Here is a 27,850-nt window from a genome sequence, read left to right on the forward strand (position 1 = left end):
CATTACATATAGATCTATAAATGATGTGTTTTTGCCTTACAGTTGAATTCACTGCAGGGAATGGCTAAACTGGCATGTTTAAAAAATCCAGGGCGTTCATGTTCACCTCTATGTAACATATACAGTATTTACTTTAAGTTTATCACTCTGAAAAAACCTTTTGAAAAGTGGGTCAGAGTATTTCTTTTCGAGGGTTAATGTGTAGAACAGGGAAACATTGGGATTGTCAACTAGTGAGAAAAAAACAAACAATGTTTTCTGACCATTATAAATATGTTTTGGAAAAGGCATTAGAAAGAGAAAGGTGTAGGTCAGGGAAAGCATTTGGCCACCAATGCAGGCTGACGAACACTCACACGCACAAAATCAGACACACAGACTCGCAGAGGCTGAAGGCTGAGGAAGTCAGGCAGACAGAGAAGCAGTAAAAAGCCCTTTTTGATCACTGCACCTGCTGTGTGAGAGAGAGCGGTCAACATTATGGCATCAAAGAGGATGGATCCATCCCTTGACCTGTGCTATGGCCATAAACACCAATTAAGTCGAAGAAAGGATGATTTGCAGTTGCATGACACGCAAACCCTCTCCAGTGTTTCCTCTCCTTTCTTATAGAATAACCAGGAAAATAACAAAAAGGTCATTTCACAACAATATTTTGTCAATATGTGTATGTCCTCATTATGCACAACTTGAATTCAACAGTTATAAATACCCTCGCCAGTTTCAAATGAATGATTGCGATCAGCACTTACAAAACAAATGGTTCTACTGATAGTGAATCCCGTTTAACATGTAAGATATATTTAGTGCTCGCAAAGTACATACATACAAAGCTTACTGGGGCATCCTTTGGGGGGAATATGGCAAATATATAAAAAGAATACTATTGTTGTCTACCATTTTCTTCTCTCATCATTTACAAACAAAACCCTTGCTCTCTTATTCTGATTCACAGCCACTTGATATTCTGATCTGCTTGAAGCTACAAAACTGATGTTAGGATGTGACTCTTATGTTTTTGCTTTCTGAGTTTCTGGCTCAGCCACCATCAGTAACATTTTGTTGGGGTTCACCCTTTAAGCAGCAACTTTCCTTTGAACTCAGACTGAAGTTTTCTCAGTGCTGCTAAGCAGCAGATGGTGTGAGAATCCATCTGTCAGTGTGTGTGTGTATATGTGTTTGTCTTTTACAGCACAAAACAGTGTGTTAATTAAATGCCTGTCCGTCAAAAGTTTTGTGTATTTTCAGTTGAAGAGCGTCATTTTCATGTGACAATCTTAATTTCTTCATACCCTTTCTTGACCAATAGTCATTCCACCGATTTCATGTATAGCAAATTTGCAAGAAAACACTTTCCCCACGCACATCCAGCCCTTAGTCTTAGTTCAACACAACCTGTTGATGTCCACTGTTCTTCACTTGCACGTCTTCTGTTCATCTTTGTCAATTTGTGTCTCTCCCTTTCTTTCATCTTTGAATCACCCCTTCACTCTCTCAGTCTGTGTCTCGGGGAGAAGTAGTGACATGCAAAGGAGAGGAGAGCCGCCTGGGGAGAGAAGGAGGGCAAATGAAAGAATAAGAATGGGCGGAAATGAAATAAAGACGGCGCAAACTAAATAGGGTTGATAAAACAGGTTAATAAAGAGGAAGGGATGGAGGGAAGATGAGATAACTTTTCAAATTATATGCATCTAATGAACAAAAAGGGGATGTCCAGCTAACTTGCATGGACGGAATGAGACACTTTGACTTTCCTTCACCATCCGGTGCTTCCTTTTTGACCTTTTGACCCCGTTGCCTCTACGTGTTCCAGAGTCTATTAGTCCTCCCTCACCTGTCAGTGAGTTTCTTCAGCGCCCTCTCGATGTTCATTCGGTGTCCCACACGTGTCACTCCCAGGTCCAAGAAGTCATCCTTGGTGAGCGAAGGCAGATGTGATCCATCTATCTCATTGTCTATAAAACGCTCTCTGTGTTCACCCAGGTTTAGGTAAGCCAGCCAGTCAGCCACGTCGTACTTGGTCCAGTAGGGTAGGGGCTTGACAGCGAAGGGTTTGGCTGGCGGGGGAGGGGTGAGATGGGGATAGTTGAGGCAGGAAGGACTGGGGGGCAAGTGCATGGGGGAGGAGGCCCCAGAGAGAAAATGGGTGGGGGAGAGAGAGCGGGACACAAGTAGGGGGTTTGGACTTGGCACACCGGATGGAGAGAACAGTGGAGGAGTTGAAGCTCTGTAGGTATCTCCCAGAGGGAGGCCAGGCGAAGGAGGAGTGAGGGGCCCGGGAAAGTCAAAGGGGTTGTTGTAGACAGGTGTACTGGGAAGGATGGGGAGAGAGGAAGGTCTGGGAGGGGTGGGGTTTGGCTGTTCAGTGTTATAGATAAGAGGGCTGGGAGCCCGGCGCCTGGAGATTGAAGACCGCATCTCCTTAGTGGGACTGCACTGAAAATCAAAAGTCTGCCTGCGCATCTTGGACCGATGCTTCGGTGACGTTGGGTATGGGCAGTAGGTCGGGGAATGGGGAGGGTGTGAATGAACTGGGGAGGAAGGCATCTGTGGAGATGGGGAGCGGGTCCAGTTGCGCTGAATTGGGACTTGAGGTGAAGGGGAGACAGACGGGGTGGCCGACAGATTTGGTGTCAGGATCTGACGATGCTGTGGGGAGGAGGTGGGTAATGGCGAGGTGGAGCGGCCAGTAGGGGGGCTGTGAAATGCATCAGTGTAATCCGCCGAATACCTGAGAGACACAAAAAATGTGAACTTTAATTCTAACAACAAGCTTTAGTTAAAATAAGCAGATATGTAAACATTTCATTTTAATATCAAGGGCTGGTTGATGAAAACAAACAAACCTATGCATGGTGGGAGACTTTGGAGTGTGGGTCCAGTCATCCATGCTCTTCATGCCACTCATCTGTTGCAGCTTGGAGCTCAGCTCATTGATAATGCTGGCCTTCACACCAGAAAAAGGTGAATGAAGTCTGCGGCCTTCCAAAACCATACCATCTCTCTGCACCTCACCTAGATCATGCTCCCCGACCTCAACCCAGCCCACTGACCGAGTGTCCATGGGCCTCTCTAAGCAGGCAGCCAGAGCGGAGCTAAAACCATCCTCCATTTTGGATCGACTCGGCTTGCGCTTCCTTTCATCTGCAAGAGCCCCATCTAACCTGGCATCTTCTGGGTTGCTTTGTCTCTGCAACTGCAAAGGAGCAGGGTTGGTGCTGTTCTGCCTACGTAGTGCTACAGACGGGCCCCTCCCTCCCCCCTCCTTGTAATGAGTCATCTTTGGAAACACAGGGTTTGCCAGTTTGGAGCTGTGCACCTCAAATGTTTGCCCACCTGAGTAGGTTGTGCAAGGATCCTGATGCTCACCTCCTCTCTCTCCCTCTCCTCCTCGCCCGTCTCCTCCGATCCCTCCCCTCTCTCCTCTCAGCCCACTCAATCCCAGCATTTCTAAGTGGTGGTCGCTACTGCTGTGACTATCCAGCTCCTCAATCCCAGAATCCACCACGGCATCTTGCCAGTCTCCGCCCTTGGGTATAATAGTAGGGTGATTAATGTGGTCAGTAGCTTTATCCCCTGTGCTGAGGCCAGCCTTGGGCCCAGCCATGGTCATGCTGTAGTCGGAGGATGACGGTGAGGTTGTGGTGGTGGAGGAGGCGGCGGCAGTGGCTGTCATGGTAGTGGTAGCATAAGTCATGGTGGAGGTGAGGACGGCTGTGCCTCTGTCCTGGGCTGGGGTGTGAACACCTACTAAGGGGTCGTTAGCGCTGCTGTAATAGGGGTGAGAATGGGACATGGGCTGGGGTCTGTGTAGTGATGAGGCAGGCAAAGCTGCAGCAGAAGTGGAGGTGGTGGTGGAGGGAGGGGGAAATATTTGTGGGGACGGATAAGATGGAGAGAGAGCTGACTGTGTAAGGTTGGCCACCTCGCTGTCGTAGGAGGTAAGGCTGGAGGCGGCAGAGTCACCCCCCTGTGGAGAGGGTTGGGTAACGTTTGAGGGCTTGGGAGATGGAAGAGGGGGTGGGGGAGGTGGAGCAACTCCAACAGAGTGTTGACTCGGGTGTTGATGCTGCCGAGGAAACTCCTGGACTCTCTCGTTCTTACCATTAGCAAACTGTAAAGGAGGGGGCAAGGGATCTGCAAAGACAAACTCATCATCTGCATCTATTGACGGAGCTGGTGGAGGGAGAACCATCAGTCCTAGACCTCCGCCCGACCCTGCTCTTGCGTCTCCCATAGCTTCATGTGTCTGCGCTGGGGCTGTGGGGACAGTGTACTGAGGGATGTAGCTGGTGTTGGGAGTGCTTTCCATCTGCAAAAAGGAAGGTCTGCGAGGTGCAGGTTGAGCCGGGGGTGGAGGAGGCTGTATGGGTGGAGCAGGTCTGCTGTCGTACACCTCCTTTTCCCTTTCTCTCTCCCTGGGACTCTGTGGGTAATACTGGGTTGAATACTGACTGGTTCTGTCCTCTGAGAAGCGAACTCTAAGACCCTCCCTGGGCCCTCCCTCCTTTTCTCTCTCCATCCTCTCCCCACCCCCTCCTCCCAAACGTAATATCCTTGGTGACTGTGGCCGACTCAGCGATGCAGGAGAGGTGGTGGCGGTGGGGGAGCTTAGGTGGAGGGACACTGGGGAAGTGTAGGCCGATTGTGTAGGTGTTGCAAAAAGGGAAGGAGTTGGGGTCTGAACAGGGGTAGGGAACGCTCCTACTGTGGACAGCTGCCGACCAAAGTGTCTCTCCTCTCTGCGTGTCCTGCGGTCATCCTTTAGGGCCCTCTCTCTTGCAGCTAGGGCCAGGCCAAGTGGGGACGAGGGGTCCAGAACTTTCCCTGTAAGTGGGTGGATGAAGGTAGTAGTGGGTTGGGTGCCATACATTGAGGGAGCTGACTTTGGCTGGCCATCCTGACTGAGGATAGGGGAAGAATACTCAGGCAGGCCGAAGGCTGGGGGCATGCTGCTGGAATAGTTGACATAGCTGTCTCCAGAAAACATGCCCTCATCTATGGACTTGGAGGGCCGTAGACGAGGGGTGGGCACTTCCATTTGTGAGCCCTGCAAAGGCTGAATTCTTGCCCCGAGTGCTCCCCCCCCTTCCCCTGCTCCTCCTCCTGCCTCTCCTTGGATGTCCTCCTCAGATGAGAGGAAGAAAGACGCGCTCTTTCTTCTCATATCTCGGAAACGTTCCCTTTCCCTGCGTGCCCCTCCTCCTCCTCCTCCTCCCCCAAAGGCTGAACCAAATGTCAAAGTGTATTCCAAGTTTTCCAGGTTTTGCTGGGAGGAAACGGAGGGGGCAACAGTTGATGACGGCAAGGCAGTGGACGTAGGGGGCTGAGGTGGCGAGGGGGTGAGTGGTGAGGGTAGACTGGTGTTGGGGCTGTCTGGGGTTGCATCTGCTGAGGTCCTGTCTTCTGCATCGTGGGACGGCTCTGCTTCCATGCTACTACCCTGGCTGCTTCGGCCGCTGCTGCTGGTGGAGGGCGCTTTGACAATGATGGTGGGGATGGGGATGGAGCTCTTCTCTTTGGCTGCACCTCCTTTTCCTCTGTGCTGTCTCAGCCCATCTTCCACTTTCGACTGCTTCATCAGAGCTCCTCGACCACCCCTCCTGGCCGCCCCCCTGCCAACCCCTCCACCCTGCTCCCGGTTGGCCATGTGCGGGTGATGTTGCGGTGCTTGTTGGGCCTTAGGCTTAGCACTTGTCGGTGGCGTAGCGCTGCTGTAGCCTCTCCTTAACCCTCCCATCTTGCCACCACCTCTCCTGGGCGCCTCCGGCTCTCTGACACACAGTCCTTCTGATTGTCTGCGGAGGGTGGGGACCATGACCTGCTGGTTCATTCCACCAGGTCCTCCCCTCTCCCAGCCTGCTTGAGTAGGATGCCCTGGCTGGGAGTGGAGCTGGTAGTGGGCTTGAGATACAGAGGGTATGGGCATAGCAGGCCCTCTCACAGGATGAGGGCCCGCAGATAAAGGCGGATCTGGGGCGGATGTGTTAGGGGGTGGGGGGATTTCCTCTGGTCCCGGCACTGACAGGCTGCGAGCCAGCTTCATCGCAGGTGGGTGAAGATACTGCCTTTCCTCCTCTGTTACACCTGAGAACAAGGACACAGGCAAACAGACACTTAAAAGAAAACTCATATATTGAGCAGGCAGAAATTTCTTCCATGACAATTGCTGTTACCAATAGATTTTTGACGCATCATGACTGCATGCTGACCGTGGCCTGGTTGAAAATGAGCTTGGTTGTAGCCAAAACCTGGTCCAGGCTGCACCATACTCACTGATGACTGCTGCTCATAGGGTTGCTTCAGGTGTCGAAACACATTTTGAAAAGGGAGCAAAAGAGAATTTGAAAGGAAAGAGGGGGTAAAGAGAGGAGAGGAAACATTTACTCAGATATAATTAAATCAAACTGATGTTGGCTGTTAAGCTGATATTGATTTGATATACAGTATAATGCAATGCAGGAGAACCAGCCCGTCCGAGTATTAGCATATAAGGCAACACTCGCATGGATGAATGGACACAACCTGACTCACACTTAAACAAATGTTTTGGTGTGGGTGGTCCATTGTCAATCATTTTCTCTAAAGTGCAGTGAGGGCAAAAAAAAAAAAAAGCTAAAGACCAAGCAGCTTTATAGATAGGAATATTTTTTTTGCTATCATTAGTCACTTTCATAGCTAAATATGTGCTACATCCTCAAGCAGTCAAGAAACTGTATATGTGAATCTGTTATGGCAGGGCTGGGAGAGAGGTCCATAACTGTTCAGTGTTTGTTAAGTAGATCCAGACATTGAATCTAAAAAGCCAGCAGGAAACCCAAGTTATGGTAACGACCAAAACTAGGACCATTTCCTTCCAATTCCCAACAGTACCTCATTGGAGACGTTGGGAACAATACTCTTGCTCCGGTCCCTCTTGCCTCCATGACCCCTCTGGCCCTGGTTGTCTGATGTAATAGTGTGTTGGGCAGCAGCCAAGATTTCATCCAGTTTATCTAAAACAAAGACCGAGCAGGGGCAGGGCAGGAAAGAAATGTAGAGAGGTAGTGAGAGGGAGCATACAATAAAGGCATAAACATGAAAAGGAGGATTTCAGTGAGCCCCCTCCTGTCCCCTCAAGGTTTAAAAACACCCTTTTACAGTATGACAAGAGCGGTGAGAATGATTTCTTACTTAATGCCATCTGATAGACTGTCCTCTTCTTATCAGGACCCTGAGAGGACTCGTATTCTGAAAAAGGGGGAGAAAAAAAGAGCATCAAACAGGCTGACTTTTAATTAAAGCTCAGGGGCTGATAGGGGTAATGATAAAGGCTGATATTCACCTGCTTTCTTTTTCCACGGAGAGGCTGCTGTAGCATACATAATTCGGGAAACAGAAATTAGGTGTGACTAGAACTGTTGTGTAGTCATGTGTATTAAGCAGATGAAAGGATGAAATACATACTCAGACACATGTGATGGTGTGAATACTGATGTGATGAGAGGGATAGTGATGGAAATGATAATGAGAGCACACAAATCCATGATTCTCCCACCTTTGTCCACTGTATGCAGCACATTTGGGTCAGAAGAAAAAGAAAGAGAAACAAAGAGCAGTTTGTGACTGATGGCACCAGACAAGTATCATTTCACAACATGCAGTTGCTTCTATATCTCTTACCTCTTTAATTATCATCTTTCTTCTTCATAGGTCATATCAAAAGTGCAAATGAATCAAAAAAGCTCCTTCTCCATCAAACTATTGCTAATGAAAAAGATCACACCTATACTGGATAATTTTCTTGGCCCTCTGCATCAACTCGGTTAATATTTAATGCTGTGTTTCCCTAATAGTGCCATGGTACTGTACCATCATCCTGCAGAGAAGCTGCTAACCCACCTATTTCAAATGTGTCTCCCCCCAGAAAAAAAACAGTGGGGCACTCTAATCTAATTCATTTTTTACTTTCCAGACCTCCCCTCCTCTTTATTCTTTGCATTCAGTCCTTTATCCCCTCAATCATCTTACCCATGTCTTCCAGCTCTGATGTCATTGACTTGGAGCGCAGGGCGATGGCAGGAGGAGTCAGTCTTTTAGTCTGCTGCGGGGCTGCCAAGGGAAGCCAGCCAAATACAGACTTAATGTTTCGTATTCTTGTATAAACATGCAGTCACCAATGACAACCACATTGCAACAGGCTTTTAAGGTAAAGTAAACATGCAATCAGCGTTATCACATCATAAACATAGGATGGAAATGACACACAAGGAAAATCTGACTCTTACCTCTCTTCCGAGCAGTGTCCTCCAGCTCAGGGTTTCGAGCAACCATCACAACTTTCACCATGAGACTGTTGCCGCCCTGTCTGATCATGTTGACCACCTGCCGGTGGCCAACCTTCACCACATTCTGGCCGTTCACCTGACAGACACAAACACACAGAAGGACTGAATGCAGAATGAGCTGATGTGTTGCATTAATATCCATATTGTTAAAGGGAGTGGACCCCAAAACTGAAACACCATACTTTATTATTGTGACCACTGGTTCATTTGGTAATGGGTTACAGTTTTCTAAGATTTAGCTTTAAACATACCTAATTTTGGTGTTTTGGCCCGGTACACCAGCGATTCAGGCAGCAACTACAGTAAATCACAGTTACAGGTTTGGGCATCTACATAAGTGACTCATATTAGGTTGAATACTAATTAGAGGTATGTGTCAGCTTTAATAGCGGTTTGACAATCACCATTTTTAGAACTGGGTTTAGAACTTTCAAAGGTACAAAATGGCAGCATGAACAGCAGTACAGCAACTAAAATACTCTACATACAAAATATATACTTGGAAACTCACCACAGAAATGGATCAATCTTAAAAAAAGAAAAAACACTATAGGCCAGGTTAAGGCTTTTTGTGACGCAGTCTGCCCCAAGTAGTGGGAAAGAAACATGCATCATATAACTAAAAAACAATTGTTAGAAACTAAAATTATGATTATTATTATTAATTAATACAATCTGGTTACAATTAAAACCGCACATTTGCGCCACGCCATTTTCTTAGTAAATGTGGTACAAATTGGTATTTACTGCAAGGCTATTGTATCGTAAGGTGATTCTGTTGTCCGCCCCGCAGATATCATCGATCTAGAAGTTACAAGAAGTGTAGTTTTTTGGGGTACCCACTTCTCTTCTTCATTTCTTACATTTCCCAGAATGAGTTGTGACACTCTCAGAGGAACATGTCTGCACGTGTTGCATTCATTAGTTCCTTCACTCACTCAAAACGTAATATTGTGCCTCCTGTAGCTTGTGCTTGCTGCATGATGATCCACCAAAGCTGCCTGTATGGTTGGTGAATTCCTAACTCTAACAGGAAACAATTAATCTACTAATTGGAAATGAGAAATATAGACCACCAAACAACAACATGGGCCAAGAAATGCTAGATTTTCAGATGCTAGGTGTTTCACCTGAATGTGGCTTCTGGATAAAGTGTGCTGTTAGTGAAACTCAGGGCCTCAAATTAAGTTCCATGCTGGGTTTAGTTTATGCATTAGTCCAAAATGCATCTTGTTTTTACCTCAATGAGGAAATCCCCCATTCTCAGGCCCGCCCTCCAGGCCACACCCCCCTCATCGACAGACTCCAGGTACTGCAGCGCTGGGAACGCTGGCGTTGGAGTGAACTCCTCTATGGGAGTCTGAGCTGCAGAGGACACAACAAAAAGGATGAGCATGAGTGGACACAGATAACAAGAACATGGTTTTGAAAATGAGGGAGGGATAGAGAGATTAGAAAGAGAGAAAAAAGAGCATATGAGACTGAGAAATCTGAAGAGACAGAAAAATATGAGGTGAATTTTGCAGAAGAGGCTCACCTTTGGCTCCCCTAAGCACAAAGCCAAAGCCCTCATTGTCTTTCTTCTGTAGGAGCACTGTCTTCTCCTTAATGATGTAGTCACTTAGAGAGAGTAAAGAGGGAGCAGAGGGGAAGGGGAAAATGGGGGTGGAGAGAGACGGGGAGAAAAAGAGAGAGAGAGAGAGAATTGGGAGAGGAAGAGAGCTATATGACTTCTATAGCAACAGAAAAGTCTTATTGTCATGCAAATAAAGCATTTTCTGAATGTGGAAAACAGCTATACTGCATCACATTATGAAATCACACTGCAGCAAAAGATAGGTTGGCTTGAGAATGTCATACAAAAAGCGCTGGTGCACAAAAGGGCTGATGGCAGGGATACAGTTAGTGTCACAATGGGAGGAAGTGTATATGAGATGACATTCCATACTATGGACTAATCCAGCTAGAGCTGACAAGCACTGGGCCGGGGGGGAACGGCACATTAGAAAAATGTGCACATACACTTCACTGATAATGGAAACTTCCAAACGCACCTAAATCGCTGCATTAGCTTTCACCGCCTCTGGCAGCTTTTGCTAGGATACTGCTTTACAGACTCCAGCGCACCACTACAGGTCATACATGACACTTCAAATTATGTACAAGAAGAAGTCAGACAGGCCTCTAATCTCCCTCCACAAACAGATCCTCTAGCTCAAAGACTATAGCACTATATGCAAGGGGCAGAAACAGCGATCACAGAAATCGGTGATGCAATCTTATTATGAGATTGTTGGAGTAGTGTAACAGCTGGCCCAGCAAGCTCCTTCATTATTCTATTACCATGTCTGGGACTTTTGGCCAAGCTGCTTTACAACCCTTTCTCTAATATAGGGACCGGTTAAATGGACTCCACACTGCCACACACAGCCACATCTCACGACTCATTTCTGGACTTGACTTTCTAACAATGTCAATTCACCCTGGTTCTGTTAGAGAGCCCGGGGCATGAGCAGAGCTGTAAGATTTAAGAGAAATACCAGATATTTCTTTCCTAGGCAGCTAATTTCTGTGTTGGTTTGTGCTCCTCAACTTAACGCAGACTGACACTTGACAAATCAAAGTATTTGATTTCCTAGAAGGGTCGAGCTGTGTGTGAACAGGACAAGTAAGTCTTTATTTACAGTGATAGCTTGACTGCCAAAACAATGCAGTAAAAAGGCTCTGGGTATACTCAAGGACATAATTTCCTCTGGGAATACAGTTTTGTGTCCCTCCCCCTTTCAAATAGGAAGTTTGGGTGAATGGTGTGTGGGATGGCATGGGATTTTTTGGCCCTGAGTTGAATACTTCAGGCACTCCTTACTCTCAGGCTGCATACAAATTTTGCCTCCTTCGCTTGAGTCAGCAGACCCAAATCCCAAAACGCGCTAAATCCAACCTTAACTATCTTTAACCTAAAACTTAAACACAACCACTTCATTCTACAGCCAGACATTCATCAGGATAACTTCACCCTGTAAGCACTTTAAAAATGTGGCCACATTTTGATTTACTTTTAGATTTTAAGCAACAGAGCTTGAATTTTTTCAATGTCTGGCAGACGACCCCATCACTTCATCCTGCCTCCACCACTTCCGAAACACCCGTGTGTATTCTGCTACTAAAATAACAATGACAGTATAATATTATATTCCACAACGTCTCTTACAGCACAGACCCAGCAAGGTTTTGTGTATTTAATCCGGCAGAGCATGTAATAAAGTTTGGCTGTGGAATCACAGAGGTCCAGCAGAGTCATGAGCATTGGCCTACAGGCCTGAAGATCCAGACTTCGACACCAAGCCGTAACTTTAGCACTGAACAGACGATCACCAGTTTCCCCTACTGAGGTCCATCCCTTGTGTGTTCTCCATCAATGTTACTGTTTCGCCAACGCACAGCCGCCTTCCAGCCATCTGCTCCTCACACCTCATTCCTTTTTCTCTCACCCTGTCCTCCATCATGCTTTCCCTCTCTGAGGATCAAAGTAACATGGAGTGGGTGGACGGATCCACCGGGCTTTTCATCCATCCACTTCTACAAGGGGGAAACATGGCCTGCGTTGGTCCTCCAGGTGGTTCTAAGTGGTGCCGCTGGCTCGCAGTAACACACCTGATTTCCTTTACATACTTAAACCTATTTAACTCATCTGTCACCATATTGACCACAATTTCCTGGCCAATTAGGGCCATAAAAAGCGCAAACGTCCCTGGTGTTGGCTGGTAGGACACACTCTCTCTGAACTGGCTGCAATGAAGCTGGAAGCCTACTAGAGACGAGTTATTATGTACCCTCCTGAGTCATCCTCTCTTCTATCCACAATTACTGAGAAAAAAGGCAGCTTTTTAACCATTCACCTGCTGAATGCACATGCAGATAGACTGGCTATGTGGGGACAATACCCTCACACCACAAGTGAAGCACTTGATGGATGTTAGTGACACACACTGTGGATGGAGACGTGGTAGATAGACAGTACATATACATAAATGTATGTACAGGAGAAATACTCCCACAGCAATCCAGCACTGTGACGTATACACTTATATGTGAAAACCACATATATTTTATTCAGTGTATATAGTCGCATGCACACACACATAAACACGAATGCATGCACACACACAGACATGCACAGAAACGACCGGTATCTCAAATTAGAGCTCGAGAGGATGCTGATAAACCCCACTCTTGCCACTCATTGACTTATTCACTTTCATCCTTCTGTACAGCCAAAATATGACACACTGGGACACATAAAAAAAATATGGGATTGATGTGAGAATAGCATTTTTAAAGGAACAGGAATAAATGTCCTGGTGAATGAAAAATATCTGCTTAAAGAAATCATGACTCAAAGAGAATGAAATACACCCACACTGTCTGACTGAAATGCATCAATATGTGCTCCCTTTCATGCACTAACACACGCATACAGCGTTCAGAGACACACGGGAGGAAGACACAGAAATAAACATGCTGCAGAGTCTCCATTCAATAGCCACTTCCGTCCCACAGATATTCACATGCAGAGGAAAAATACAAATTTAAGACACGCGCACACTCAGAGACACGCACGCACGCACAGAATACATAGCTTATTAGTCTGTCTTTGAAAAGGCACGGCCTCTCAATAGCATCATCTACCTCTCCCCTCTCTCCATTGTCCTCTCCTCACATCCATAGCCAGCCAATGAATGAGGAAACAGCCGCTACCTGTAAATGAACCACACGCTCCTGTTTCTGGGGCCCAGTGACGGCCACGAAGAAGAGAGGGAGAGAGAGAAATCTCTCTCTCCGCATCCCCCCATTGCCATGTCCCCCCCTCCTCTCTCTCTCTCTCGCGCACTCTCCACCACCTCCTCCTCCTCCCTCCTCCCGCCTCCCTCCTCCCTCCTCCTCCTCCTCCCGGTCTTCCAGCGAGAGCTCAGCCAGAGAGAGCCGCGAGAGCGGAGGAGAGAGAGCGAGAGAGGTGGGGAATGAGAGGGAGAGAGACGGCGTGCTGGTCTGCACCCCGCATACTTCAGACAAGAGAACGACAATGTGAAAGAAAGACGGAGAGAGAGAGAGAGAGAGAGAGAGAGCGAGCCAGCGATTATCACAACAGGGAGAGTGTGTGTGTGTGTGTGTGTGTGTGCGCTGGTACATGACAGGAAGAGAGTCTGGTTGCAAAATCGGGGAGATGGAGAGCTGGATTTGCGGGGTGGGGATGCGGGGGATGGGTGTACATGTAAGGCGACACAGGGAGAGACAGTGCTTGCATTTACACATCCACTGACTGGTGTAACACAGATATACGAACAGCTGATTCCCACCCTGGATTTACTCGCGCACACACACACACACACGCACATTTGCAAACTTTCCTCCCGCTCCCTCCTCTCCTCTAAAGCAGGGCTGTCATCACCACACAGGCTGACAAACACTCTTCCTCTCTCTATCTCCCTCTGAAATAGTAATTGACATTCTCCCTGCAGTGAGGGAACATGCTCCGGATCACCTTGCTCTTAATTGAGCACCACTTCACCACGGTGCTGCAATTACGCTTAACCAACTTAGCACAGGTAATATAACCCCAGTGGCTGCTATTTCCATTTAGAATACAAGCGCAGCTGCATTAAAGTGAATGCCTTTTTTGAATGACAGTGAGAGCTGCTCAGCACTAGGGTAATGTCAGCTACAATGTGTAAGAGGCTGTAAAACCCCCAGCGGCTACTGGTAAGTCCTTCTCACTAGCCCAGGGACCTAACCAACGCCTGGTGTTTCAGCCTCCTCATGACTCATCAGCAGGATGATGTATGTACACGTCGCGAAGACGCACACAGGCATATTCACATGCACTCTAACTCTGAAACAAACATGCATAGTTTCATAATACACAGTTGCAGCTGCCCGGGGCTGAGCTGCAGCTTCAGACAGATGCCATGGAGGAGGAGAAGCACCCCCTTCTATCTTTCATTATGGCATTATTGTGTTCAGTGTAAACAAGCAACCGGAGAGGGGAGAGAGAGAGAGAGGCATGTGGATGGAGGTATCAAAGAGACAAGTGCATTTGTCTGGCGGAGCCAAAAGGGGCAGAGCTGAAAATGACATGGCTGCTCTTTGTGCTTTCAGCGCTGACGTGTTCACACAAAACAATAGAGAACAAGCTCTGTCCAGGATCAGCAGAAAGGAGACACAAACACAGCAAACAGGGAGATGTGAAGCCACAATAGGTGAAACAAGTGAGTTCTGTTACCTGCAAAACAAGAGTGTCTCAACTATTTCAATCACCTTGACTGGCCTCACAGTCTTGGGTTACAGTTATAAACCAGAGAGCAGACAGTTCAGTTGCTGCCCACACTCATGTGTATCAAAGGCTGCAGCCAATCAGGTTTATTCCAGTTTTATTAGACCATCTATTTTCTAAACTGGTATCCTGTTCAGGGTTGCGAGGGGCTGGGGCCTATGCCAGCATGCACTGGGAGAGAAGTCGGGGACAGTTCAGCACATCACACGGCACACAAACACAATAACCCTCACATTTACACAGCGATGTAGGCTTTCAAGTTTACTCCCTTTCTTAAAGGCTCGGTTTACTGCAGGACTGAAGCTGACAGATTATTGTTGCTCCCCCAACTTAATTATCGACCGATCACAGGTTGTAAGGGTGATAGGAACTTTTCTTACCTGGGGCCATCAGTGCCATCGTAGGCTCCCACGGTGACGTTACGGAAAAGCTTCCTCTTGGCTTTCTCACTGCGCGTCTCTGCAAGGCACATGCAGGCAAAACATATGCTCAATTGAAACTTTCAGCTTCCGTCATGACACCTTCTCTGTCTTTCTGTAGAAGTGTTGTGTCCTCAGCATGACACACAAATGAATTAAATATATTTTGCATCTTCTACATGGCTGGCATATGGTTTGCTTGTTGCGTGAACAGTGCAGCTGTGAAAATAGGAGAAAAGTGAATGTCTGTGCTGCACGAGCCACTGTCTGCTGCAAAAGGGCCGGCTGGTGAACATGAGTGTGACATGTGCTGGGTGTTACAGTGACTTAAAGGATAATTCCAGCCTGAGGGAGTATGCAACCCATTTTCTCAGCATGCCCTTTCTCCCATCTATGTGCCATTTTTTATGATTGTTAAGTGTCTGGTTAACCCACCTCTTGACATTGCTGACTTTGTGAGAGTAATCTCAAAACTATCAATAACAAATGTCTTTGAATTTATCCATGAATGATTAAAAAACAAGATTTACAAAAACAAATAAGACTTATCCATAGGTCAGCTACAAAATCCACCTCTCCATAGATTACCTCAAAACCCAAAGGGACTAATATAACAATAGTGACTGGCTTTGTCTTACCCGGTCGATTGTCTTTGGTGAGGCCCGCCACCTCTTCCACACAGTCTGAAGGAAACCAGCCAGTGCGACCTTTCACTGTTCCCTCCCAGTATCCCCCCTCTCCTACACTTAACACTGAGACAGACAGACAAGCAGATAGATAGACAGATGAAGAGATAGACATAGATATATGGGTAGAATTTAATTTGGGTAGTAAATACACTGTCACATACACTCTTACATATCTTTCCCTCAACCTTCCTTGTTTACCTTTAGCTACCTTTTTTATAATAACATTGTACAATATACTGAGAACGGCTAGGAACATGTATTGCATTGGGATGACTGGATGTGTCTGCTGGCGCTTCTCATTTCTGTTGTTTACAATGCTCTCTTCCCTCATGTACATCGCTTCCTTGTTGTTTTAGATACAGCAGTTTACATTTTTGTTCTGCATCAAACTGTATTTCAGCCACACTTGAAGTATCTCAACTGTAGCATTAATACACCAAATGATCTGCAGTTGATCTGTCAAATATATTCTCTCTTTTTTTTTAAATCAATTTAGGCTCTATCTCACCTTTAACTTTGTCCCCTTTGCTAAGTGTGAGCTCTCTGTCTCCACTCGCAGAGTGGCCACGAGTGGCCACATAAACCCGCCCTGGCACTGCGCTGTACATACGCTTCATCTGACCTCCCCCACTGCCCGCTGAAGTTGCACTATAGAGAGAGAGAGAGAGAGAGAGAGTCTTACAAAACTGAGAGATAAGATTGTGTTGCACACTGTGGAAAAACAAGTGAGACAAAGTGAGACGACATACAGCTTGTCAGGCTACACCAGAGACAGTCAGTAGTTGAGTCATACTAATCAGTCATACCAACAGTAAGAATGCATGCTGCAATCTTGTATTTACTAACAGTGTCTAACACATTCAAAGTGCCTGAATTCTATGCTATAATAATACACTATTTCGGCAGTTAGTATACAAGAAATTAATGGAGGGTAGAAATGTAGTATGTAGTATGGTGGGTGTCAATCAAGCTGCGACTTCAGGATGCTATCACTAATTTAAAAATTGAAAACGTTACAAACAGCAACCACTTTGGTCCAAGTGGAAATATCTCAACAGCTATTGGATGGATCAGGATTTGGTACAGACATTCATAGTTCCTAGATGCTAAATCCTAAAGTTTTCATTTTCATTTGTCCAATACTTTGTTTTATGATCAAATACCTGCAAAGACTAAAGTAATTCCCATCAGCCTCAGCTGTACTTTGTGTTAAGTGCTAATTAGCAAACACTGGCATGCTGACACGCAAAATTAAGATGGTGAACATAACATGTTAACATTTGTCACTGTAAGCATGTTAGCATGTTGATGTTAGCATTTAGCTCAAAGCACCACTGCACAGTCTAACAGAGCCGCTAGCATGGCTGTAGACGTTTGCCAGGCTTTGCTGGCTCCTCCATTTCTGTTGCTTTGCAGCACAACAATGTACATCCATACCACACTGAAAATATGTGACATTCCTGCAGTTAAAAAAAATAAAAATAGAATACAGTATGCAACTGAGACACAAATAGTAATTTCCCTGCATACAGCTGATGGTAACTGGAGATTAGTGAACTCTTGTTAGTAGATGGCCTTAGAGGACCTGGTCAGAATAGTGTCCCACCACTCTCCCTCTCTTCACATACACAGTATATCTTCCCTCCATAGGCTCCTTACCCCTGTCTGCCTCTTGGCTGCCGATGCCTCTCCTCTGTGTCACTTTGGCCTCCTCTCCCTCTGGATGGAGAGCGAGTACGAGTTCTGGGGCTGCTGGAGCTTCTCACGCCTATGGAGGCCCTGCGCTGGCCCTGTAGAAACACACCCATATAGACAGGCCGTCAAGGCTGACCCTCTAACTTACCATAAGTAAAAGACTGAGAAAGCAATGCAACACAATGCAATATCACAAAGATCAGCAGATGAGCATCCACCTAATGGTCCTCAGTACCTGTCCCGGGATGGGATTGGTTGCAGCCTTGTAGGGCAGAGGGTCAGACTGGGTCATGGTGTTATCGCTGTTAGCGCGCAGTAGGGGGTGGGAATGAAGTGAGGGGAGAGGCAGGGTGTGGGCGCTCTCTTTTCGCTTGGGAACATACTTTGGTGATTCCAAGAAGGGCACTGAAGATGGGGGTGTGAGGTTTACCGGTGAGGGTTCAGAGGTGATAAGTAAGAAGGAGTAGGAGGTGAGGAAGGGCAGTGGGGTTTGATGTGACAGGGTGAAATGGAGGGAGAAATTAGGTAGATTGTTAGGGGAAAAGAAGGGAGATTGTAAAGGCAAACACATGATACAGATTCAGGAAAATACAAAGAAAAGCAGATGTTGGGAACCGATTGCAACACTTAATAGCCCCTTCAGAAGAGACAGTTTGACATGAAAGCTTACCTATGTCAGAATCTTTGTGGTTTTTGAGGATTTCCCCGAGTTCAAAGTGACCAGACATTATAGCTATCTGCAAACACAAAAAAGGTAAATGATATAATTATTATTACTATAATAATTGTTTTCGCTATGGTAGTTATTGCCTGTTTTACTGTGTTGTCTCCTTTTTCTCTTTTATCTTACAGTGAAAAAACTGCTGGTCAAAGCTACTCTACAAATGCAATTTCACTTGACAAAACGTGATAAAAATGCGTCCAGTATTAATTGAAAGTTAAACCATTTACCTGAAAAGGGGTCTGACCATGTTTGTTCTTTGCCTCCTTATTTGCTCCCCTGTACAGTAGAACACGGATACAGCTTTCCTGATCATTCAGAGAGGGAAAGTGATCAGTTAACACCTTTAGAAACACCAGCAGTAATAATCACTGTAATAATAGTTTCATATAAGGGATCTGTTTCCATACTTACCTTGTTGTACAGGGCAGAGATGTGAAGTGCAGTGTTCCCTGAGGCATTTTGAGAAGAGGTATCTGCCCCATAAAACAGCAGATGCTCCAAGTGCTGGGCAAAGCCATTCTGGCATGCCTTTAAAAGTCAAGAGTGTGATAGAAATATCCACAAATTGTCAGTATTAAAAAATATAGAAAAAGATTGGAAGGTGATTTCATGTAGGGCTGTTTCAGTACAATAGAATTAGGCAGAAAAGGGGACGAGATGAAAGATATTGCAAAAGAGATACAAAGAGAAAGAAAGGGAAATAATATGTCTTATATCCACATTTAGATCCATAATTACTCTTACAGAAAAACAGGTCAGAGCCAATTACAATGCACCGTGGTGGAAAAGAAAGGAAACAAAAAGCATTAAAACAACAGAAATGAGCCTTCAGCAGCCTGAGAGGTTTCCTCATATTTTTCTGCAGGGACTAAAATATCACAAGATATGTACAAAGTAAAGCACAGAGCGCGGCAAAACCAAAATAAAATACCATGACAACCAGCTCGCAGCACAAACGCAAATTTACCAGAATGTCACAGAGACATAATGTCGGCAATGCACCCGTATCTACTGTAAGAAAGAGATAATTTCCAATGCTCTTTCTGAACTGGACTCAGTTTGAGATGAACCAGATTTGAAACTATGTGGTCACTTCAGTTTATCTACATTTCTATCAAATCCTGTCTCTCAGTGCCTCTGCCTCTGAAAGGCTGGTGGGGACAATGAGATGGTAGGATGAAGGTTACCTTATGTATTTCTTCCATTCCAAACTCCTCTTCATCCCTGAGCTATGGAAAGAGAGAAGGAGAGGAGGAAGGAGAGATAATGGAGAGACGAGTGAGGAAGGCACAGAGGAGAGGGGTGTGAGAAAATGCTGAGAGGGACTGAGGGCGACGGTACATGACATGACATCAGCCACAGAGATAAGAAATGTTGGTGCATTGCTTAAGTACATGACGAGAGACAAACACCAGAGATGCTTCACATGAAAATATGAAAGGAAACCATGAAACCATATGGGAATCAATGTATAGATAGATTTGTATTTGGTGAATTCATTATAAATCATCAATTTAATAAGTTTTAAACTGTCCATTGGTACCTGATGGGACTCGTCCCAGCCATTCTCGTCCCTCGCCCCCAGCCTCGCCCTGTAGTACAGCAAGGTCTCGCAGCAAGAGGTTTCGCCCCCTGTCAGGACAGTGTGGTACAGCGGGGTCAGGCCACAGCGGTCTCTGTAGTTTGGAGACGCCCCGAGGGACAAGAGGGCCTGGCAAGGAGAGACAAAAGAAAAGCATTACTTTTCTAATGTGGGTGGGTGTGCATATTCTGTCTGCATATATAGATAAACTGAGAAAGAAAGAAAGAAAGAAAGAAAGAAAGAAAGAAAGAAAGAGAGAATTGAATATATATCTGGGCCTTATTTTAGTTGTGATGCTGCTACTGATCAATACAATCATAAGTAGCAGGAATAGACAAAATAATGCAACCATTTCCTTGCAAAGAAACACTTTTACAATAGTGGGTCATGTTAAGTAGTTGTCACCTGTAAAAGTGGCTTTGATATGTGGTCTTTGAAAGCAACATGAGGCAGCCACCAGAGCTCCAAAAAAGGCAAAAAACCTCTGTCACCAATTTGCAAGTACATTGTTTAAAGGAAAGGAACAGCAGTCACAACTTGTTACTAACCGATAGTGTTAAGTCTACAGTATTTCAGGCACTGTCAAATGCTTCTAATCATCTTTCCATCTAACCACCACCCACATTCGATGCAGCTTTTGCAATGGTGATTTATTCCCTTCAACATTAAAGACTTTTTATATAAGATGTTTATGTGATGATGTGTGTTCTTATAATATCCATTTAATTTCATTTTTGTCGACATCACCTGTCCAAAGTTCAAAGTCCTTACCAGCAGCCCGGCGTGATTGTGAGCCCTCACAGCTTGGTGCACCGCTGTCAAGCCGTCTCTGTTTCTAAAGTCCAAATGAGAGCCGCCCTGAACCAGCAACCGGATGCCCTCCACCGGCAGGCCTGACTGCACAGCCACAGTGAGCGGGGTCTCTGACCCACAGAAGGGGGCGGGGGACAGTGCAACACATACATACATATACATTGTTATTGTATATATTTTTTACCTCATTGTTCACTTAAATACTGTAAATGTGTATATTTTTTATTTTCTATTTCTTATTTTTATATTTTGTACATACTTTTAGTTCTAAATTATGCTACTTTCTACTCTTGAATGGGAGCACAGGTACTGTACAATTTCCCCCCGGGGATCAATAAAGTATTTCTGATTCTGATTCTGATTCTGATCAGGAAGGGTGGCAGGTAGAAAGGTGAAAGTGACCACTGTCAGATACGATTATAGTATTTCATATCATCACTCAATACCTCTGGTAAGATCATTTATTTGAATGAATCTATATACCTCTTAAAAATGTAATTTACACACAGGGTTGTGGCAAACTCACCTCCACTGTCTGGGTCATGAAAATTTGGATCAAGACCTTTATCGAGGACCTTCGCCATTTTCTCCACTGCCCCAGTCTGAATGTAATCCAGGAACTTCTTCAGACTGGCCTGAGAGGGGTAGAGGAGGGAGGAAAAGGATGTCAGTGGGTGGAAATGAATACTGTGTACCAGCAATGTTCAATAGACACAAGAAGAAATACCTTTGTGCTGAGTTTGGAGAGAGCCTTTTCATCCAGATTCGTCTGTTTATAAACTCTGGTTTTGTACCTAAACTGAGGACCAGAAAAAGATATGTGTGAAAACTGTGATTCATCACACTGCAACACCGTTCAGTCTATCAGTGACAACGTACATAGAGGAAATAAGAAAAAAAGAGATTACTATTTGTGCTGTAAATCTGTTCTTCAGATGGTGTTTGACAATCTGAACAGTTTTTTTAAAGCAGAGAAGCAGAGCTGGGAATGGAAATTGAATAAAAAATAGATTTTATTGGATTCAAAGAATGCTGGTTTGCGCTTTTTGAACAAATCATTAAATTTAGTTCATTTCAGCATTGCAGCTTTCAAGCACAAAAAGCACCACTACCCTTGTTAACTGCAGCTAAACTCTCACTGTCTCCAGAAATTCACTCTCCCACTCAAAGCCTTTGGAACAGCTCCATAATGTATTTCTTTAAATTATTAAGTCAGATTTGGTTGTCTGTTTTTTGGGAAAGGCTTGATCACATGTTATGATGAACTGATTAAACCTGCCACTAATATACATAGATTCAGTGCTTGAACTGTATGTAATGTAATAATGTACATTGATAATATATCCTGTTTTGACACCTATACCATGATTTAATGGAGGTTTCACCCTGACCAGAACAAAAAACTGTGTATTTGTTTAAATATTTTGTTTTATTTTCTGTAAATGATAAATGTACAGACAGCAGTATTTTGCTGAGTGTTCTTATGTGGTGGTCTAAATGAGTCTTCTCTATTCAGCCAGGGAAAAAAATTAGATGGTGAAATTGAAAACATTCTCCGAAAACATGGTCAGGGGAATCAGTCTTTGAAAACCCAACCGAGTCGTAAACATAACCTCCTTCAGAAGATGAGTAAACTAAGTTCAGGTGGCTTCCACTTCCTCTCTGAATGGGAGACTGCGTCAATGAAAACCACCTGACTGCATGTGCTGCCTCCACATCAGTGCTGTACTGTGACAGCAAACAGTTTACAGGCCGAGGAGCGTGGAGGTGAGAGGAGAGAGTCTAAGCTCCTATCTAGCAGCTGACAGCTGAACTGAGCCTCACGCTGCATCTCAGACAGCCAGAGAGCAGCTGCGTATTTCAAGCATCAGAGGTGTGTTTGGACAGGATAAAGGAGCAGCCTGGCCGAATATACTTACAATAAAATAACTATAATGTGCTTATTAATAGGTGGTGGTACACAGTAAGAACTAACAATATCCAGGGACTACTCTATACCGGTGAATACTGGTCCAATTCAAGCACTGAAGTGATTCAAAATGGCATTACTCATGTTATAAATACATGCACTCATAGAGCTGTACATTCTGCTGTGGAGCAGACTTTAGTTACAGGGCCGCATCAGTACACGGACATGTCCTCATCTGGAACCTTGTCAAGAATGTAAACACTCTGCTCTGAAGCAAAATCCTGAGTGCAGGATACTCTCTCAGCCCCACCCAGCTCATCAACATCTACAGCAGCTGGGCCACCAGAGGGCACTGTGAGATAACTGTATCACAGCATGACAACTTCACACTGATGTCATCACACAGCCCACACTGCCTAAAAAGTGGAGAAATGTAATAGAATTTGTAGGATACATAATGTACAGAATGCAATTAAATCCATGATGTGGATATTATTTTTGTCACAATTTATTTGTCAATTTTGTTCACAATTCATTGAACATGGGAATGCTGATAAAAAAAACTAATCTTTGAGTAATTTGTCTGTAATTGTAGTACATTCCCTGTGGTTTTGATTATGAGCAATAAAGTTTGATGCAGTGCAGTAGTTAAAGTCATAAAACTACAGAAGCTGTAGAAATGTTTTAACAGCTGCTACTTTTTTTTGTCTGTATGCAATTTCATGATGACCACAAGGCCGTATTTTCTTTAAGAGTAAATTACTCAACATCGACATAAACAAACAAAAAATGTCTACATGAAACAAATATCTATGAACACTAATAAAGAGTGCACTCAGTCAGGCCAGTAGCTACCACTGAGGAAACTGAGGTCAGTTTGTGAGGTTGTAGCAACACTCTATTTTATAGGCTGATCTTTAGTATTTTTTTTAGATTAAGTATATTTTAATTTGACAAATTTTAGGCCAACAAATAAATACATCAAGTATTTCCCCACCAGATTGTTATTCCTGGCAGTTTGGAGAAGTCGAGTAAACAGCATTTAGATTTTTATTTGGGGAAAATAACTGAACAGTTAACTGTTCTACAGGGATACTTGGACTCATTACCTCAGTAAATCGAAAATAACGTTCCCACCATTTCTACCTCCATACCTCCAGGTAAGGCACCCCTTTCTCAAAGGACTGTGCGTAGTCTCGCATGGCGCGCTCCTCCTCCAGGAACTTGGCGTCCCGTCCATCTCCAGCCGGCTGGAAGAGGCCGTAGTTGTACACGTCCCACAAGGACTCGCTGAGGGAGCAGATGATCTGCTGCTTGGCGTTCCACACCGTACAGTCCGGGTCAAACTGGAGACACCTCTGACAGACACACACAGACAGCACAGGGCAGCGTGGAGGTCAGAGGCCTCTGAGGTGATGTGCTAATGTTTCTCTCATCTCCACGTGCTCTGGAAGCAGGAATAGTAATGCTTAACGGTTAATAATTAAAGTTCGATTGCAAGGTGCTATGTCTCAAAATTAAAGGGTCGGTTCATCCCAAAAACGAAAGCAACAGAAAAAGGGTACTTTAATGTAAACTGTTTACAGCAAGGTTTGTGGGTTATCTAGAGCAACAGGGACACTGTTTCTGAAAAAGAGATTTTGCTGCTACTTTTTATGCCTTTTTGTAAGGCTTTGAGCAGCACAAACAAAATTAAATTCACCTCCGTATTGGTGTTTTGAGAGGAAATGGAAGAGATGGACTAAAACTATCTAATTACATTGTTAGATATCACTACAGGTCTGTTAAATGAGGATATATTTGTAATTTGGGTGAACCTACCTTTAAAATTTAAAAAAGAAACGAGGTCACAGGGTTTGGAGTCCATCCCAAGAATCACTTTTAGTCAAAATATAAGTCAAAATACCAACAATGTTGTAATGCGAATGTGAAACTTTGACTGCAGGAGTACTTTTATATTGTGGTAGTGCTATGTTTACTTATGTAAACAGTCTGAATAATACTACTATACTTAGTCTACTTTCTGCCTCTAACAGCTCATTAAATAATGTATTCATTTACCTCATTAAAACAGCCTCTAATTTAATGGTTGTATGTCTAGTTTTGCATGTTGTGTTGTGTGAGTGTTTGTATATATGCACACAATTATATCAATACACACAATTTCTGCTACATTTAGTCAGTTTGGTTAGATAGATGGCCAATGGCATTTTATTATGATGGATTAATAATGTAGCATGACGGTTTTAACATCAGTTGGTGAATGATGAATGCATGAGAATGTGGTGTGTGTGCAGAATATGAATGCATTACTTTTAAATAATTAATTATTTGCCACATTCATGGAAATAAGATGACTCCTGCTGTCCTTATAGTGTGTATTTGGGTGTCGCTCACATTTATTTTCACACCACTTTTTCTCTTAACCCCTCATGAAGAAGTAAAGATCCTATACAGGGATAAATATTTCCCTTTCGTTATTTTCTCCTTTGATCTCTGCATGCATGATGTCAGATTTGCACCACAATCCAGAGGAGAAAGCTCCTTTGCCTCTTACTGTGTGTCTGCATGTGATACACCAGAGGCTCACTGGCAACAATGAAAAAATACCTCGGATGTATTATGTGTATGTGGCATGCCTAACTAGATTTCACAGTGATTTGTACACTGCCCATTTCCTCATATTATTCCATTTTCTTGCATTTCCACAGGAAGACCATCTTTTTTGTCCATTTCTTATTAAAGTCTGGAGCCGGAGGACAGAGCTGACCGGGAGTCGGGCTTTAACAGCAGGCCTGAGAGGTCTAAATGAGATGTATGTATCCACACTATTGTTCCATTTCAGAGAACTGTAAGTAAAACTGCACAGTTCAGCACACTTCCATGTCCCCTCTGGAGCCCCCTACCCTCCCCACTAGGTTGCACTATTTGATAGTGTAGCCAACTCTATTGGCATGGCAACCACTTCATTAGTGGAGGCAGGCACCCGTTGCCGTAGCAATGTCTTGGTGGTCCCTAGGAGGTAAACCACATGATGAGGATGTGCATGTGTGTCTATCTGCACGCACACAAGAGAGTTGTAAAGTATATGTGTGTGTGTCTGTGAGTGTAATTGTGCAGTGTAGTGTATATATTTCTACAGTGTGTGTGTGTGTGTGTGTGTGTGAAAGAGAGAGAGATCGAGTGGCTAATCCCTGGGAGAGAAGCCTAATGTAATGCATACTGTATATTACAGTGACACTTCTCTCCCCATCGTTCTGTTTTATACAATTAAGGATTTTCTGAGATCTTTCTGGCAGTACTTGTCCTCACTCAGGAGAGTTATTTAGGCCTTCACCGTGCAGTATTATGGTTTTTGTAAATGCATATTTCCTCCTCTTTGCTTATTCATTCCCCACCTCTATTGTCACAGCATTCATTTCCTCCCTCCCTCTCCTTAACTAGCTCCTAATATTCGCTCCCTCTCTTCATCTCCCTTCAATTCAGCTCAACAATATTTCAGCTGTGAGGTTCGGGGGTACGGAGTGTTTGTCGGTGGTGTGCAGAGCTGAATATGATGCCTGTGGCGGAGACCTAAGAGCAACACAGATGCCTTCCACCATATTCTTTCCCTTCCAGTGTCACTCACTTCCCCAGCTCTCCCCAAACTCATTAAAAACCTATTAGATAATTAGCAATTACTGTTATATTGAGGGCAGATTAGCTGACATGTAGAACAATCGGCATGTTCAGGGAGTTGAAAATTGAGAATGGGGGGAGGGGTTACAGTGGGGCACCCATTCTCACCTGGATATGGCATGTGTGGGTTGGCCAATTCTCACCTGCTGCCACTGTACAGCCGAGAGCTACTCCAAGTGTGAATTGATACTAGCTTCAGTTTTGGAAACTAATTATGACGATACCTGACCCAAGGCAGATGCTTACATGGTGTTGTTGACTGAATATGTCTGCCCTCGCAGGTTGCTCAACACAAGTCAGGCTCTGTAATTCTTTCTACTTCCTTCTGGGACTCATCCCTGGGCTTGTGGGATGACTGGAATGAAAATGCTTTGAAATAAGAAATGTGCTGCTTGTACAGCTGTGCACACTATTAGGCTAATGTAAAAAATGTACGCATCAAGTACCCATGGGTTCTCCTCCACAACCCATTTGAAACAGATGTAGAGTCAACACTGCAGCAAAATTGCAAGTTTAGGGATGCAAAATGGCTGAAGAGAATCAATTTTGAATCCTTCCAGCTTCCATCAGAGAGAAAGTCAGGGTATAAAAATAGAGAATGAACACAGCAACTAAGTGCTGGCCTGATATGCTTGCTGGGGTGGAAAAGTGGGAAAAGCCCTGTTGGGGTTGTATTCTTACCAAATCTCTGTTGACCAATTTTGACATTGTCACAAATCTATATACCAGCATATGTATTGGAATAACAAATTATGTACATATGATGACCCCACCATTACAAAAATAATCTTAACAGGTTTAATTTGGTCTGTACAAAGATCAGAAGAAGTAAAGGTTACATAAGCCAAATGCATAACTACCTTAACGTTGTAAAGTAGCCTGAGCTATTATTTTATTTCATTCTGTTTGTCAGATTAAAGCTGTCTCTCTCTGAGGCAGTAATACCAGAGAGACTTGGCTTGAACTACTTCCTCATTTGGAAAGTCCTCCAGTCAGTGCCCTGTTTGCAAGGAAGACTTTTTATATAGATAACTAGACTTCTAAACGTTTGATTTTGATTGAGTTTGACAGTTCATTCTTTTAAGAGTTTTAGATTTAAATCGGTTTCAAATAAGGGGTCAAGAAGAATTGTTTCGTGTGTAGGTGTCTTTGTTTCATGACATTATGCTTGGCACGGTGTTTGTGATGAGAACATGCACCTACTGTTTGTTTGATATCAGGAATTCCAATGCGAAACACCATCATGGTCAGGAAAGTGTCCTCCAGCGGAGCCACTGTGGTCATACTGCGCTCCATGAGAGCTCGCCTCTTCTGCAGCGCATTCAGGCCTGCGTGATTGGCTGTGATGAGATGATGCTGTTGCTTATTGGCTGGGTGATGATGTAGCAGGGCTTGATTGGACATGTATGTGATCCCCCGGCTGCCCAGGTTGCCCGGCCTCAGCGGCCTGTCGGCTCTCTGTCTACCGACCACAATGGCTGCTGGTTTCACTACCTCGCCACCTTTCCCTTCCCAGGATTGTCGTCCTCCCGTCATTTCCTTCTCCTCCAGACCCTCTAACCCTCCATTCTCCATGTCACGTCCATCTTCCCCTTTTTCTCTTCCCTGCTCCTCTTCCTCCTCCTCATCCTCCCCATCTTTGTCATCCTGACTGGGATAAAAGTGCTCGTTATTTCCCAGCAT

At 44.6% G+C, this 27,850-nt stretch overlaps 1 protein-coding gene across 1 annotated transcript; it reads right to left on the reverse strand.

The window, feature by feature from the left end:
• Positions 1–1,494: 1,494 nt before the first annotated feature.
• On the reverse strand, positions 1,495–27,850 carry LOC139302999 (SH3 and multiple ankyrin repeat domains protein 1-like). The gene is made up of 27 exons (XM_070926681.1): positions 27,371–27,850; positions 23,644–23,847; positions 21,308–21,379; positions 21,107–21,215; positions 20,539–20,690; positions 19,729–19,896; positions 19,373–19,414; positions 18,597–18,713; positions 18,413–18,490; positions 18,132–18,198; positions 17,697–17,866; positions 17,426–17,556; positions 16,275–16,414; positions 15,716–15,829; positions 15,039–15,117; positions 9,865–9,947; positions 9,568–9,692; positions 8,268–8,403; positions 8,011–8,091; positions 7,538–7,546; positions 7,325–7,351; positions 7,174–7,230; positions 6,874–6,995; positions 6,177–6,300; positions 2,847–6,087; positions 1,835–2,731; positions 1,495–1,546 (listed from the first exon to the last, which is right to left on the reverse strand). Exons 1-27 carry the CDS (start codon positions 27,848–27,850, stop codon positions 1,495–1,497), a joined length of 7,077 nt encoding a protein of 2,358 aa, XP_070782782.1.

The sequence above is a fragment of the Enoplosus armatus genome, chromosome 20 (genome assembly GCF_043641665.1).
Source record: "Enoplosus armatus isolate fEnoArm2 chromosome 20, fEnoArm2.hap1, whole genome shotgun sequence".
Taxonomy (NCBI): Eukaryota; Metazoa; Chordata; class Actinopteri; order Centrarchiformes; family Enoplosidae; genus Enoplosus; species Enoplosus armatus.